Genomic DNA, 15,402 nt, shown 5'->3' on the forward strand with positions numbered 1-15,402 from the left:
TACTCTCTGTCGTTTTTGACCAAGCCAGTTTCATATCTATCCAGCGAGCTCACTCCAGATCCCATGAAACTCGACCATTTGTACCAACCTGCCATGAGGTACCTTTTCAAATGCCTTACTAAAGTCCAAGTATACAACATTCATTGCCCTTCCCTCATGAATCATTTTTGTCAACTTCTCGAAAAACTCAATCAAGTTGGTGAGATATGATCTTCCCCGCACAAACCCATGCTGCCCATCACTAACAAATCCAATTGCTTCCAAATGTGAATGAATCCTGTCTCTTAGTATCTTCTCCAACAGATTCCCCACTACTGATTTCAGGCTCACCGGCCTGTAATTACCTGGATTGTCTCTGTTTCCCTTCTTAAACAAAGGAACAATATTGGCCATTTTTCAGTCCTCTGGAACCTTGACTGAAGCCAAATAGGATGCAAAGATATTTGTTAAGGCCTGAGCTATTTCCTCCCTTGCATCCCACAGTATCCTGGGATGGATCCCATCTGGCCCTGGGGGCGCGTCTACCTTAATAACTTTAAAGACACCCAAAACTTCGTCCTTCATTGTGCTGACCTGCCGGAGAGTATTCACACACCTTTCCCTAATCTGAACATCTCTCACATCCCTCTCTTTGGTAAATAGTGATGTAAAGTAATCACTAAGGATCTCACCCATTTCCTCTGACTCCACATGTAGCCTCTCTCCATTATCTCAGAGTGGGCCTATCCTTTCCCTAGGTACTCTCCTGCTCCTAATATACATATAAAGATGCCTTGGGAGTCTCCTTAACCCTGCCAGCCAAGGACATTTCAGAACCCCTTTTAGACCTCCTCACTCCATTTGATCTCCTTCCTACTTTTTCTATATTCATTGACGACTTTGTTTTTAGTTGCCTAGGCCTTAAGTATGCTTCCACTTGTTTTTTGACTAAACTGTTAATTTCCCCTCTCATCCAAGGTTGCCAAATCCTGCCATTCCTGTCCTTCATTTTCACAGGAAGATGCCTGTCCTGCACTCTAATCAACTGATCTTTAAAAGACACCCACAAGATTTACCCTCGAACAGCCACTCCAAATCCACACTCTACAATTCTTGCCTAATTCGGTTATAGTTGGCCTTCCCCTAATTTAACACCTTCTTCTGAGGTCCATTTCTTGTTTGTGGCAAGTGTGGTGTAAGTTTGATGTGTATACTAGAATATCAAGTATTCTGTCTGAGTTTTTGAATTTGAACAAGTGGCATACTTGTAAATTTTCTGTATATCTGAAGGAATTTGTTTACTTTCAAAGTATTTTTATTGCTGTGCAGATTTCTTTTAGAGTCATAGAGATATACAGGATGGAAACAGACCCTTTGGTCCAACTTTGTCTATGCCAACCAGATATCCTGAATAAATCTAATGCCATTTGCCAGCATTTGGCCCATATCCCTCTAAATCCTTCCTATTCAGATACCCACTAGATGCCTTTTTAATGTTGTAATTGTACCAGCCTCCACCACATCCTCTGGCAGCTCGTGCCATACATGCACCACCCTCTGCATGAAAAAGTTGCCCCTTGGGTCCCTTTTAAATCTTTCCCCTCTCACCTTAAAACCTATGTCCTCAAGTTTTGGACTCCCCCACCTGAGGAAAAGACTTTGTCTATTTACCCTATACATTGCCCCTCATGATTTTATAAACCTCTAAGGTTAAACTTCTAAGGTCACCCCTCAACCCCTGTCTATTCAGCCTCTCCCTTCAGCTCAAACCCTGGCAACATTCTTGTAAATCTTTTCTGAATCCATTCAAGTTTCACAACATCCTGCCTACAGCAGGGTGACCAGAATTGCACGCAGTGTTCTAGTAGCAGCCTAACCAATGTCCTGTACAACTGCAATATAACCTCCCAACTCTTATACTCAATGCATTGAACAATAAAGACAAGCATACCAAACACCATCTTCACTATCCTACCTATCTGTGACTACTTTCAAGGAACTAAGAACCTGCATTCCAAAGTCTCTTTGTTCAGCAACACTCCCCAGGACTTTACCATTAACTGTATAATTCCTGCCCTGCTTTGCCTTTCCAAAATGCAGCATCTCACATTTATCTAAATTAAACTCTATCTGCCACCCCTCAGCCCATTGGCCCATCTGATCAAGATCCCTTTGTACTGTGAGGTAACATTCGCTATCCTGCACACCTCCAATTTTGGTGTCACCTGCAAACTTACTAACCATACCTCCTATGTTCACATCCAAATCATTTATATAAATGACAAAAAGAAGTGGACCCAACAGCGGTCCTTGTGGCACACTACTGGTCACGGGCCTCCAGTCTGAAAAGCATACCTTCCACTACCATGGTCTTCTACCTTCGAGCCAGTTCTGTATCCAAATAGCTAGTTCTTCCTCTATTCCCGGTGATCTAATCTTGCTAACCAGTCTACCATGAAGAACCTGGTCAAACACCATAGTGAAGTTCATATAGATCATGTCCACCGCTCTGCCCTCATCAATCCTCTTCATTACTTCTTCCAAAAAAAAAAAAAAAAAAAAAAAAAAAAAAAATTCAATCAAGTTAGTGAAACACAATTTCCCACAGACAAACCTATGCTGACTATCCCTAATCAGTTCTTACCTTCCAAATCCTGTCCCTCAGGATTCCCTCCAACAACTTGCCCACCACCAATGTCAGCTCACCAGTCTATACTCCCCTGGCTTTTCCTTACCACCTTTCTTAAATAGAGGCACCATGTTAGCCAACCTCCAGTCTTCCGGCACCTCACCTGTGCCTATCGATGATACAAATATCTCAGCAAGGGACCCAGCAATCACTTTCCCAGTTTACCACAGAGTTCTAGGGATTTATCCCCACTGACACCTCAGATCCCAGGGATTCATCCACCTTCATGTTTTTTAAGATGTCCACACCTCCTCCTCTGTAATATGGATATTTTTCAAGATGTCACTATTTATTTCCCTATGTTCTCTATCTTCCATATTGCTTCTCCACAGTAAACACTGATACTAAACACTCGTTTAGTACATCCCCTATGTCCTGTGGTTCCACACATAGGCAGCCTTGCTGATTTTAAGGGGGCCCTATTCTCTCCCTAGTTACCCTTTTGTCCTGAATGTATTTGTTGAATCCCTTCAGATTCTCCTTAACCCTATTTGCCAAAGCTATCTCATGTCTCCTTTTTGCCCTCCTGATTTTCCTCTTAAAGTATACTCCTACTGACTTTATACTCTTCCAGGGATTCACTCGATCTCTGCTGTCTATACCTAACATATGCTTCCTTCTCATTCTTAACGAAAACCTTAATTTCTCTAGGTATCCAGCATTCCCTACACCTACCAGTCTTGCCCTTCACCCTAACTAAAACATACTGTCTCTAGACACTCGTTATCTCATTTTTGAATGATTCCCATTTTCCAGCCATCCCTTTACCTGCGAATATCCACCCGCAATCAACTTTTGAAAGTTCTTGCCTAATAACATCAAAATCAGCCTTCCTCCAATTTAGGTCTTTAACTTTTAGATCCAGTTTATCCTTTTCCATCATTATTTTAAAACTAATAGAATTATGGTCCCTGGCACCAAAGTGCTGCCCCACTGACATCTCAGTCACCTGTCCTGCCTTATTTCCCAAGACTAAGTCTTGGTACAAAACTAAGTCTTCTCTAGTTGGTACATCCACATACTGAATCAGAAAATTTTCTTATACACACTTAAATTCCTCTCCATCCAAATCCTTAACACTATGGCAGTCTCATCCTATGTATGGAAATTTAAAATCCCCTACCATAACCACCCTATTACTCTTACAGATAACAGATTTCCTTACAAATTTGTTTCTCAATTTCCTGCTGACTGTTGGGAGATCCATATTATAGTCCCAATAAGGTGATCATCCCTTTCTTATTTCTCAGTTCCACCCAAATAACTTCCCTGGATGTATTCTCAGGAATATCCTCCGTAAGTATAGCTGTATTGTTATCTCCAATAAAAAAAACACAACCCCTCTTCTCTTGCCCCCCTTTCTATCTTTGTTGTAGCAACAATACCCTGGAACATTAAGCTACCACGTCTCTGTAATTGCTATGATATCCCAGTCCCATGTTACCAACCATGCCCTGAGTTCATCTGTTTACCTGTTAGGTCTCTTGCATTGAAACAAATTCAGTTTAATTAATCAGTCCTACCTTGTTCTCTGCTTTGTTCCTTCCTGGCCTGATTGTTTGACTTACTCCTTTTCTCAACTGTATCAGTCTCAAACTGGTCTTTTTTTCACTGGGTCCCCGGTACCAACACCACCCCCTCATCATCCCACCCCAAACTGGTTTAAATCCACCTGAGCAGCTCTATAAAATCTCCCCGCCAGTATATTAGTCCCCTTCCAATTGAGGTGCAATCTGTCCTTCTTATACAGGTCACTTCTACCCCAGAAGAGATTCCAAAGATCCAAAAATGTGAATCCTTCTCCCCTGCACCAGCTCCTAAGCCACACATTCATCTGTTCTACCCTCCTATTCCTACCCTCACTAGGTCATGGCACTGGGAGTAATCCAAATATTACTACCCTCGAGGACCTACTTTTTAAATTCCTGCCTAACTTCTTATATTCTCTCCTCAGAATCTCATCCTTTTCTCTTCCTATGTCGTTAGTTCCAATATGTACAATGACCTCCTGCTGGTCCCTCTCCCCATTGGGAATATTCTGCACCCTCTCCGAGATATCCTTGATCCTTGCTCCAGGGAGGAAACACACCATTCTGATGTTTCATTGTCGGCCACAGAAATGTCTCTGACTTAGACAGTCCCCAGTTGCAATCAATTGTTTGGAACCTAACATACCCCTCATTGCATCATAGCCAGTCTCAGTACCAGAAACCTGGCTGTCAGCGCTACATTCCGCTGAGAGTTCATCACCCCCTACCTTTTCCAAGATAGCATATATGTTTGAGATAGGGATAGCCACAGGAGACTCCTGCACTCTCTCCTTCAGGTCACCCATCCACCTGACTGTATCTTCAGTTTATCTCCCTCTCTGCAACTGCCATCCATCACACCCTCTAGCTTCTGTAAATTTCTCATTGCCTTTAACTACCAATCCAACTGATCCATGCAATCTGATAGGACTCACAACCAAACACACTTCCTGAAGACATAATCATCAGTAACATGGAAACTCTCTAATCTCCCACATCCGAAAAAAGAGCACGTCACTCTACTAAAGGCCATCTTTGCACCTTAATCTACAGACCCAGAAAGTAGCAGTCCTACTGCTCTAAGCTAGCTTAGTACCTATATTTTTACATTTTAAAGTTTAATCAACAGATAGATCTCAATTTTAAAAAATCAAAAAACAATCCACTATTGTAGATTTACAAAAAAAAACTAAGTTTACACTTTAAAACTAGTCACTTAGCTGCTCCCCTGCTGTGAGCTCTCCCACACAACTTTCTGCAAGATCAGCTGTGAATTTCACTGTTTGTTAATTTTTCTTAGAATGAACATTAGTCCAGATATACTTAAAACTAAACAACAAAGGCAGCAGCTGTGCAGATTCACTGCTGGGTGAGACAGCAGTGCAGATTTCTTTCTCCATCTGAATCACTTCCCATGTGGTCTCTGCTTTTGTCTGTCTCTGTCCTTTTTTACAGTGCCGTTGTTTTGATCTTCTTTCGCCCAAAGTTCCAAAACAATGCAACAGCTCATAAAAAGTAATTCCTGTTCCCAGGATTCAAGGAAATGAGCTCCAACACTGAAAATAGCTCAAAAAAAGGAGCAGCTCTAACAGCAACAATTTTTCCTATCCTCCATCTTGGATTACCCAGAATCCTTTTAAAACGGTGCAAAAGACTTCCTGCAGAGTTACGGGTTTACTTTTACATTGGTAGAATTTTACGAACAAACCAGGTAAACAATTGTGCATTAGGCTTCAGTTTAGAAGATCAGGATTGATTTCTTTTGATTGTGGGAAGCACCCATAACACAGAAAAATGTTATTTTTAGTTTCAGTTTGAACACATTGCTAGTATGCTTAGTGAAGCTGGATATGTGTAGCAGCTCTCCTGAGAAAGGGAGATCATTTACAATTGTTGAAAACAAAGGATGGCCTTGGTGTGGAACGTGTTTACAAAAAGTTCTAGACCTGCAGTGTTAGGTTAAAACTCTTAAGGGGTTATTCGAATCTGAGAGAGTTTATGCTCAGCTACATGATAAATTAAGAAAGGGGCTATCAGATTCTCAAGACCTGAAAAAAACCAAATTTGCAATATTGCCTTTGTGTTTCAGTGGAAGAGCAGCTCATTATAACCGAAAAAATCTATCAAGCCAGATATCTGGAGTCTACAGTCTGACTTGTCCAATAAGAACATTAAATGGGATCATAACGCACAGTTTAAGAATCAATTTGGAAGCAATGGGTGGAAACATCTTAAAAAGGACCTACAAAAAAACAAGGTAGGTAGTAGCATTTCTGGGAACACAGTTGATACAGGAGCACACTTTGGCATCACCACTAAACACAGCCACGGTATTAGAATCCTACAGCTGCACTTGGATGCTATACAGACAGGGTGTAGAATGATGTATTAATTTTGACAAATGAAGGAGTTCTCTGGAGACTCAAGCTTTTAGAGCAGGTTATTGCTGATATCTGCAGCTCTAAGACATCTGACCAAGCCATCTGTTAGAAAGGCTAAGTTGTACACTATTTGTATAGTTTCTCAAGTCTGCGCAATCAGAGGCAAGGACTGCAAAGACTATTCCCTGGGTCTTGGACACTTAGAAGATTCTGGCTTTGAGCTTGATATTTGCTATGTACAAAAGAGGCCAGCCTAACAATACAAGTAACCGTGGACAAAAATAGCCAAGAAAGCAAGCAGTAGCAGTGTATTCAGCAACCCTGGAGCTAGTGGCCCAAGAAGTTCAAAGATATCAGAAAGGCGTACATAAAACTCATTCAGGTAACCCTATATTCGTTCTACCTCCATCCTCCCCCAACATACTAACATTCTCCTCTCCCAGTAGCTGCTTCTCACTCAATTGTTTATTCCTCCCCAGCTGTCAAGCAAGAGTGTGGAGGTCCATTGAGATAACAAAACTGGCATATAAGAAACATGTAGTGAACATCAGCAATATTTCTACTGAGTCCATTGGCAGAAAGGTCTCGATCCAGGCAGTTGCAAGCGACTGCGATGACCTGCCAAGAAAGCATAAGCCTTCTGATTAAAACTTGATTACCTTAATCTGGTATTCTCACAATCATAGAGAGTCCACTCTGCCTGGAGACTTATTTTGGGGTCCCATCTCTTCCCAACAGGATCACCACTGTCTTGTGGCATACCATGAGAGAGGAAAACACACTTGGGCTGCTGTTACTAGTTTTATTCCTGAAGCTGCAGTCCCTCTTGTTCCACAACAGAGATTTAAAGTGGAGCTATAGAAATTAGATCTTGTGCTGTAGTGAAGGATGACACCAAGGGAGTGCATTGCAAGTTTACATCCACACTAGTAAATGGACTACCAAGAATTTGGAATAGTTTCAGAGATATACATTTCATCATCAGGTTACACCAGCACAATTTACCTAGAGACCTGTTAAGCCTTACATTAGTATTTAGGGAAGAGCCTGAATCTATTATAAAGCATGCAATAAATACCTGATTGGTAATTATCTGATGGGCATAATCAAAATGGATTTGCAAATGAGAAATTGAGTTTGATAAAGTTTTTTTTGAAGATGTTGACAACAGTTGATAAAAGGAGAACTAATGGACCATAATATACATAGATTTCGAGAATGTTTTTCGTTCCCCAACAGAGGCTTATTGGAAGAATTAATGCACATGGCATAGTTGGTAGTGTACTAGCATGTATCAATGATCAGCTAACAGACAGAAAACTGATAGTAGGAAAAAAACAACCACCCATGACGGCAGGCTGAGACGAGTAGGGGCTACACAATTAGTTGGTTAGACTGCACTTGAAGTACTGAGATGTTTTGGCCTATCTCAGGAAAGATATTATTCCATTGAAGGACAGAAACAAAAAAAGGTTCCCTACACTTGTTCCCAGGAATGGTAGTACTGTTCTAGAGACAGATTGAAATACTAGGGAATACAGGCCCAGTTTGTCCAAAGAATGAAAAGTGGTCTTACTGAAACCTACAAAATACTAAGGGAACATACAACGTACATATAGGTAAGATGTTTCCCCCAAGCAAGGGATGTTGCTTAGTTCTAAATAATTTTTTAAGCTGCGCATTGTGAATATCTAGCATTCTCTACCACAGAAGGCTGCAGAAGTGATGTCTTTGAGACTGGAGAGGGTTATGAGATGGGTTAAAATGTTAGTTGGTTATAATTGTATTGAATCGCAAGGCAAGCTCAACAGCCTACTTAAGTTCCTATCATCAGAACACAGCAGGACAACATAGCTCAGTAAACAGGTATCCTAACTCTAAAGTATCTTTTCCTTAGTCCGGAGTGGGTCCTGTAAATGGATTTTTTTTTTTTTAAAACCAAACCCTGACCTTGGATTGTTTATAATTAAATGCAAGTGACTTTAAAATGTTGTTGAACTTGTGGAATGAATAGAATTTTACAATAGATCAGTTTACAGGAGCACTAAACTCCAAGCTTGGATCTGGCTGAAGAAGCTTGATGCTTCAGCCTAGTCTCGCTGTGTTTATTACTGAGTTTTAAAAGGCACACTATTAATTGTTAGTTAGTTGTTTAATTGTCTACCATTAGAGCTTAGATCTAATCCTTTGATACTGGGTTCATTGAGCTAATCAAATTCATTTCAAACAATGGAATCAACATGTAGTTGTGTTGCAGCTTCACAAATTTGGTATTTTTAAAAAAGGTGTGCCAGCTGCTTTCTTCAAAGCAAGATTGATGCCCCAGATTGACGGCAAGGGCAGAATGATGACTATCTGGGTGACAAAAGGTCAGAAATTGTGGTTGAACACAATTTTGCTACTGCCACAGAGTCTGTCATGGATGCCAGATTCAAGTTGGAAATCTATCACCTCTAGCAGAGGTAGTGCCTGACAATGGCAGGTATTGTCAGTGTCAAGACAATCCACAAGGGCCACACATTGGTCACACCGACTAACTTAGATGCATCTAGCAATGACTACAATGCACAAAATTGTGAAGTCAAGGTCAATTAGGTTATTCCATCTTGCTGGTTCCATCAGCACCTGTCCTAGATCTGGTTTAACAGTTATGCTCTCTGTCACTGAAATCTCGAGTAAATTTTGTGTCTATCAGTGATTCTTCCAAGTGGTATTTAACATGAAGTAGCACTGATTCATAACCAAGGGATAGGGTGGAATGCAATGAGTGGTAATCAGCAGGAAGTTTTCTTTCCCAGTTGATGTTCAGAGCTCCAACAACTCCATCTTGTGCTGCTTTCTCCAGTGGGCAAGGATCAATTTCCCCCTCCCTATAGGAGGTAACCGAACCAGAAACTTTAGCTAATGATCACAATTAGCAAGACAATTTTTTTTTTTTTTTTTTTTAAATTCCAGAATTAAGTGAGTTCAAATTCTCCAAGCTTGCAATGATCTATATTCTTACACTTGGGCCACTAGCTTGATAAATTCAGGAGGACAAGGTCATAACTCAATAGCAAAGTTAATTATGTGCTTAATTGTAATTTATCACTTCACCTTATACCATGATATCTTACTAGGCAACGAGTATCCCAACTGTTATACGAGAGGTGAAAGATAAGCTGAGTTCAGTGAAACTGGTGACTTGTGATGCTACGGTCATGACTGCGCTGTCTACAAATGCTGCATCTGAACGAAAGAGAGATGGAGTAGAATGGCCACTGGGCAGTTTCATTTACTTACAAATCTCTGACACAATCAAACTGCTGTTTTAGTGTAGTGCAGTAATCATCTTTCATTCTTGATACTTCTTACAAACAGAACATTAAACGCCAAGGAAATCAACATTACTGCTACTGACTGGGACATCTTACCCTTTAAAACTTGCCTCCTCCAGCAAGTTTTTTGATCCACCCACAATTCTCATGTCAGTAGACAAAGCTATTAAAAAAGGACATATTTCAATTGCAACAAATGCTCAAAACCAGCAATGCTACATAACGCACTAAATAAACAAACATTCTAACCATAAAATTGAAGGATCATTTGGAATTGTCAAGCACTTTCATACATGTCACAAGCACATAAATGAGAAAGCATGATTAATTTATAATCAGGTCTGGCATACCAATATGGAATTGGAAAAATGGAGAACAATAATCTGATGACTTGGTTTTCCATAATCTGCTGTGCAATAAAGTGGGTGTACAACACAAAGCAACTGCTAAGTGTCAACATTAAGATTTCATGAAGCTGCAAAAATGTCTGCATAAACAAGCTTTTATTTGTTATTTCAGCTGAACACATTTTAAACAGGTTGCTGTGTACATTAAAAGTATTTGATGACTACTACTTTTGGAAATATCCTGCTTATTTCTAGGACTTGTAATTGTTGGCTTGCGTAATAATCCATAATTTAAAGTTAGTGAAAAGGACATTTTTTAGGAACCAAGGGTGATTATACTTTTGGCTGTGACGTACATATAGAAATAATTAAGACAATTGACAGACTTGCATACTGATCCGATTTCAGCAAGATTCTTTACAACTTTTGCTTAATAGAATTATCATATTTTACAACTTCAAGTATCTATGTTCACCATTACAGATGAAATATGGTCAATGTTAACTGACTGGTACCAGCAGTAACCTTTAAATTTAAATTCTATCCAACAGGCCACACCTGTTGATGACAACTACTACTACTACACCATTACCCCCCTTCCCCCCCACAGCATCCCTCAGAAATTTAGACATCTTCATGGCAATTAAGAGAAAACCCTGGGTTTTGCTGCGAATTGTATGCAAGCTTCAATCCAAAATTTAAAACATACACTGAAATACTGTAACATCCCAAAATATAAAGATCATACATTATTCTTTTAGGCACCTGATCAATCATAAACATGGAGTGGTTTCTGTTTTAGGGACTGGGGATTGATTCCAGAGTCTACAGTATTCTTCTCCAAAGAATCCTTAAAATCAGTTGAGCAAGTAGGGGCTAAATGAAAAGCTCATTTTTCAGTATTTGTAGCCATGGTATTTTTAATAAGGAATAATCAGAATAATTCTTTACAAATCTTCCCCAAAGACCTCTGATGACATTATTGAAGACAAACCACAGAGTCTCCTGTAGATGTGCCCTCTACGATGATAGTTCTATCGGTTTCTACATATTTGTTTGACAAATTTTCAAGTCCGCTTCATTTTTCTGGCACTGAAAGTGCAGCAATAGGCATCAATTGGTATTTTTGGTTTTGATCTACGAAGTGTTTGAGCGACGTAACTTCTGATTCAGTGGAAGGTAGCACAGCATCAGTGGCATTGACACTGGCACCAATCAATTGTTCTTCATCTAATTCAACACTATCAACAGTAGTTGTTGTCATAAGCGAACAAAGCATTTGACCATCTTCTTCTTCACAGTGAGCTTCAAAACCAACAATTTCCTTTTGTAAGACATCAGTACTGGGATTTGGGTAGCTTGACCCACTGTTCTGGTGTTCCTTCTCACTTTGAACATCCACACAAATATCATGATCAGCATGAAGTATCAATGAGGATGATTCTATTAAAGAAACAAAAATAAACGAGGAAAAATCAAAACCTTGCTTTTTGTAATCAGGAAATTTTGGGACAGCATTCAAAACTACATAGCAGTGGTCTTCAAGCAATGACACCAATAAGGGTCACAAGTAGATAAGAGTATGTTGCAAAGGGACCACTAATCTTTGGTCAAATCCCAGTTTTAATTGTTCATCCCCGACCCCAAATATCTTCAACTGGTTAAGCCAAAAATATACTTTAACAAATTTAGCAATCAACCACATTCGTGATATCCTGCAATTACCAATAAAAGAACATGATAAAGAATGCTTTAGAACAGCCTAATTACAGCCCCAAGTCTGTTGTGCAAAGACATGTCCTGATTATTAACAGACCTAAATTCCATACTGCAATCAACTCAAACCTCAGGGTTGAAAATCTTCTACATTATGATAATTTGCCATTACAGATATTTATGGTTTACAATACTGAATCAGATCAGGGTCGAGGAGATGATTTACACCCTGCATTTACCAGAACAGTTGTGCCAACTGAGAAGAGAGCTACTAAGCAGTTTTGAAAAAAGGTAACTTAACATAACAAAGAACCAGAGACCCAAATGTTGAAATATATTACACGATAGTTGTTCAAGTTTGCAATACAAGCTTATGGAACAAATTAAGATCAAACTTCAAAATAGAGCTTTACCTTAGATTAACAGACCTGGAAAATGAGACCATATGAAGGACAGCAAGAACAAATTGTTCCTGATTGCTACTACACACTCAGACTGAGGAAGAAGGAAAACGAAGCTGCTGTTTGAGGTACAGCCAATCTCAATTCAAGAATAGAGGCTGAAGTGGGGTAGGAGAGCACTTAGAAAGAAAACTGTAGGTACTGGGATTAATTTTACACATTTGTTATTCCAGTAAAAACTTAAAAATACAGCCATCCAATAGGGAAATATTTTTCAATATAGGTACTTTTCTTCCATCTTCACTCAGGCAGAACCAAGTGGACCATATTAAGGCCATGTTTCATGCCTTAAAAACGTATTGAAGTACCTATCGGAATGTTGGAGCATCTAAAGTTAGTATGGCTGTGTGTAATTACTCCAAAAATAGATCTATTCATAAGTCAGATCAATTATAAAACTAGTTTTGACGATTCTTCAAACTGCAGTTAGGTTATTGCAGTAAATGCCTCATGGTTACTCACTGTCCAGTGTACCTAGGCTGAAAATAGAGAACAAAAATACACTAATTTCAGCATGGACAATCAAGCGTTTGAAAGCCAGGGCAGTTAGCTTGACGGTTTGTGCTAGGCTACGAGGACAGATTACCAGACAGGAGTTAGGAAACCAGTTTGAAGTCAAACTCCATACTGACCCAAATGGAATAGCATGAATTGAAATTATAAAAGTTTTGATAGGAAGTAAGTAGTCTTAACTTTTCCAGTATACCCACCTGATATGAATCATTATACTGCTTTATTTCCTTTCAAATCTCGACTCACCAAGAGTTTGTTCAAGTGTGCCTTTGGAAAAATTGAAGAAATACATGTGCAAAAGACAAATATCTGGTCCAAATCACAAACAGTGCTACTGGTTTTATTTCATAAGAGTAACCACTGAAAAAGCAAACAAACAATTCATCCATAAGGGCTAGTTCTTCAAATGCACCTTTACATTTTCTATAGTTATTTCAAACAGAGAAGTTCTAGCAATAAAAATTCCAGTGTTATTGCCAGGTTGTTTATTTGTACACTTTTACCATAGTCACACCAGAATTGCAACTCCTTTTTGCTATTAAATGTATGCCTATAAATCCCCACAACCTTCAACACTTCCTAAATAAAGCATTATCCTACAAAGCAAGAACAAATGAAAGTTAGAAATCAAATGCCATTTGATGTAGAACAGATTTTCTGACATGGATACCAAAACAAGTTCCCTAGTTTAAGAATCTCAATTTTTCTATTAATTAGATGCACGAGAGAAGATATCCTTAAAACATACAAGTTCAAGAACAGAACAGTACAGCACAGGAACAGGCTCTTCACCCCATACCCGTGTCATGACGACTTTCTAAACTAATCCCATCTGTCTGCACATATGCATCCCTCTAGACTCTGCCTGCTCATGTGTCAGATGTCTCAAATGTTGCTACCTAATCTAGTTCCACATGCTTACTACTCTGCCTCACACATCACCTTTAAACTTTCCTCCATCTCACTTTAAACCTATGCCCTCTACTATTTGACATTTCCAGCCCAGGGAAAAGACTCCAACTATCCACCCTGTCCATGCCTCAAATTTTATATATACTTGAATTCAGGCAAAATCCTGGTACATCTCTTTTGCATTCTTTCCAAAGCCTCCACATCCTTCCTATAGCATAGCAACAAGAACTGCACACAATACTCCAAATGTGGCCTGAAATTTTAGACGCAACACGACTTGCCAACTTTTATACTCAATACCATGACCAATGAAGGCAAGCATGCTGTACACCTCCTTTATCATCTTACCAACTGAGGAAGTTCTGAAGAAAAAAAAAAAGAGTCACTGGACCCATAATGTTAACTCTGATCTTTTTCCACAGATGCTGTCAGATCTGTTGAGATTTGCCAGCAATCTGGTTTTGTTATTTCACTATTGGGCTGAAATCATGAAGATCTACATTCAGTTCGATAAGTTCCCAATAAGGCTCAAAATGATGCAATATAAATTTATAATAATGCAAATGTTGAAATGTTTTTGTCTAAAAGCCCAAATAATGCAATCTCGTTAATGTGGGCACAATGACTGCTGAATCATAATTCAGCATGGGGCTTACCTAATTAGATTTAAACTCTCAAATAAGCGACAGGGTGCCAAATGGGAGCTAAACCTGGATGATTTAATGAAATTCTGCCTCTCTCTAAACCACATCTAGAGACAAGCAAGTTCAGTGAATTTCAACATCTATTTTTGTATGAGTTATCCACTTGAGAACAGAAAAGGAGGGCAATTTCTGCAATCCTTGCCTAAGAATACTAGGAGAGCTTCTATCCAGTTAGAAGACAGTTTAACTCACTACAGAATATCTTGAGATAAGAAAGAAATGATTACTCTCCACGTAGAAGGGTCAGTCATGATCAGACAAATCCTTGGTCAAAGTTGTGTGTGATTTACTATGATCATTGTTAGTGGCCATGGACTGTATACAATAATTCTACCTATTGGTTTATACTTAACTTCAGTCACCAGACTGATTAATAATCAATTAGTGCCCTTTCTGGGAGGCTGAAGGAGAACACATGGTGGCAGCATATAAGATTGTGTTATCCAGTTCAAGTAACTTTTTTTTTTAAAAAATCACTTAGCCGTTGTCAGGCCCAATCACACTAATCACAAGATCATACGAGATGCAGGATTTGTTTATTGTATATTTACATAATCTTTAACACAAATACCTTCCAACTGCAATACAAGATGTGACTTGGAGAAAGCAGATGCTGAGTCAAAGACAGTTGGAGGACAACTAAAAGCTTGGAAAAATATTTTAAAGCAGCCAAATCAGTCACAAATTTCAAGCCTGCCCTTGATATTCTAATAATCAGCCATTCAACCCTTGGTTCACATTGAAACACAAACTCTCCAAAATACAAAGCCCACTGTGGTCACCTGAAGGCGTGGAGTTACAATGTGGCCACAAACTAGAAAAAATATTATAAATGTCATGTCACATTGGCAAGT

General features: G+C 39.3%; 1 protein-coding gene across 5 annotated transcripts in view; it reads right to left on the reverse strand.

The window, feature by feature from the left end:
* Positions 1-10,386: 10,386 nt before the first annotated feature.
* LOC109918904 (tudor domain-containing protein 6-like) overlaps positions 10,387-15,402 on the reverse strand; it is a 32,764-nt gene continuing 27,748 nt past the window's right edge. For 2 of the 5 annotated variants that reach the window (XM_048597429.1, XM_048597427.1), the window contains 2 exons: positions 13,130-13,199; positions 11,574-11,685 (listed from right to left, as the gene is read on the reverse strand). In XM_048597429.1, the coding sequence (XP_048453386.1) occupies positions 13,153-13,199 (47 nt within the window). In that variant the 3' untranslated portion in view covers positions 11,574-11,685; positions 13,130-13,152. The other 3 variants (XM_020518854.2, XM_048597426.1, XM_048597428.1) reach the window with 2 other exon arrangements.

This window comes from Rhincodon typus, chromosome 5, assembly GCF_021869965.1.
Source record: "Rhincodon typus isolate 14 chromosome 5, sRhiTyp1.1, whole genome shotgun sequence".
Lineage (NCBI taxonomy): Eukaryota > Metazoa > Chordata > Chondrichthyes > Orectolobiformes > Rhincodontidae > Rhincodon > Rhincodon typus.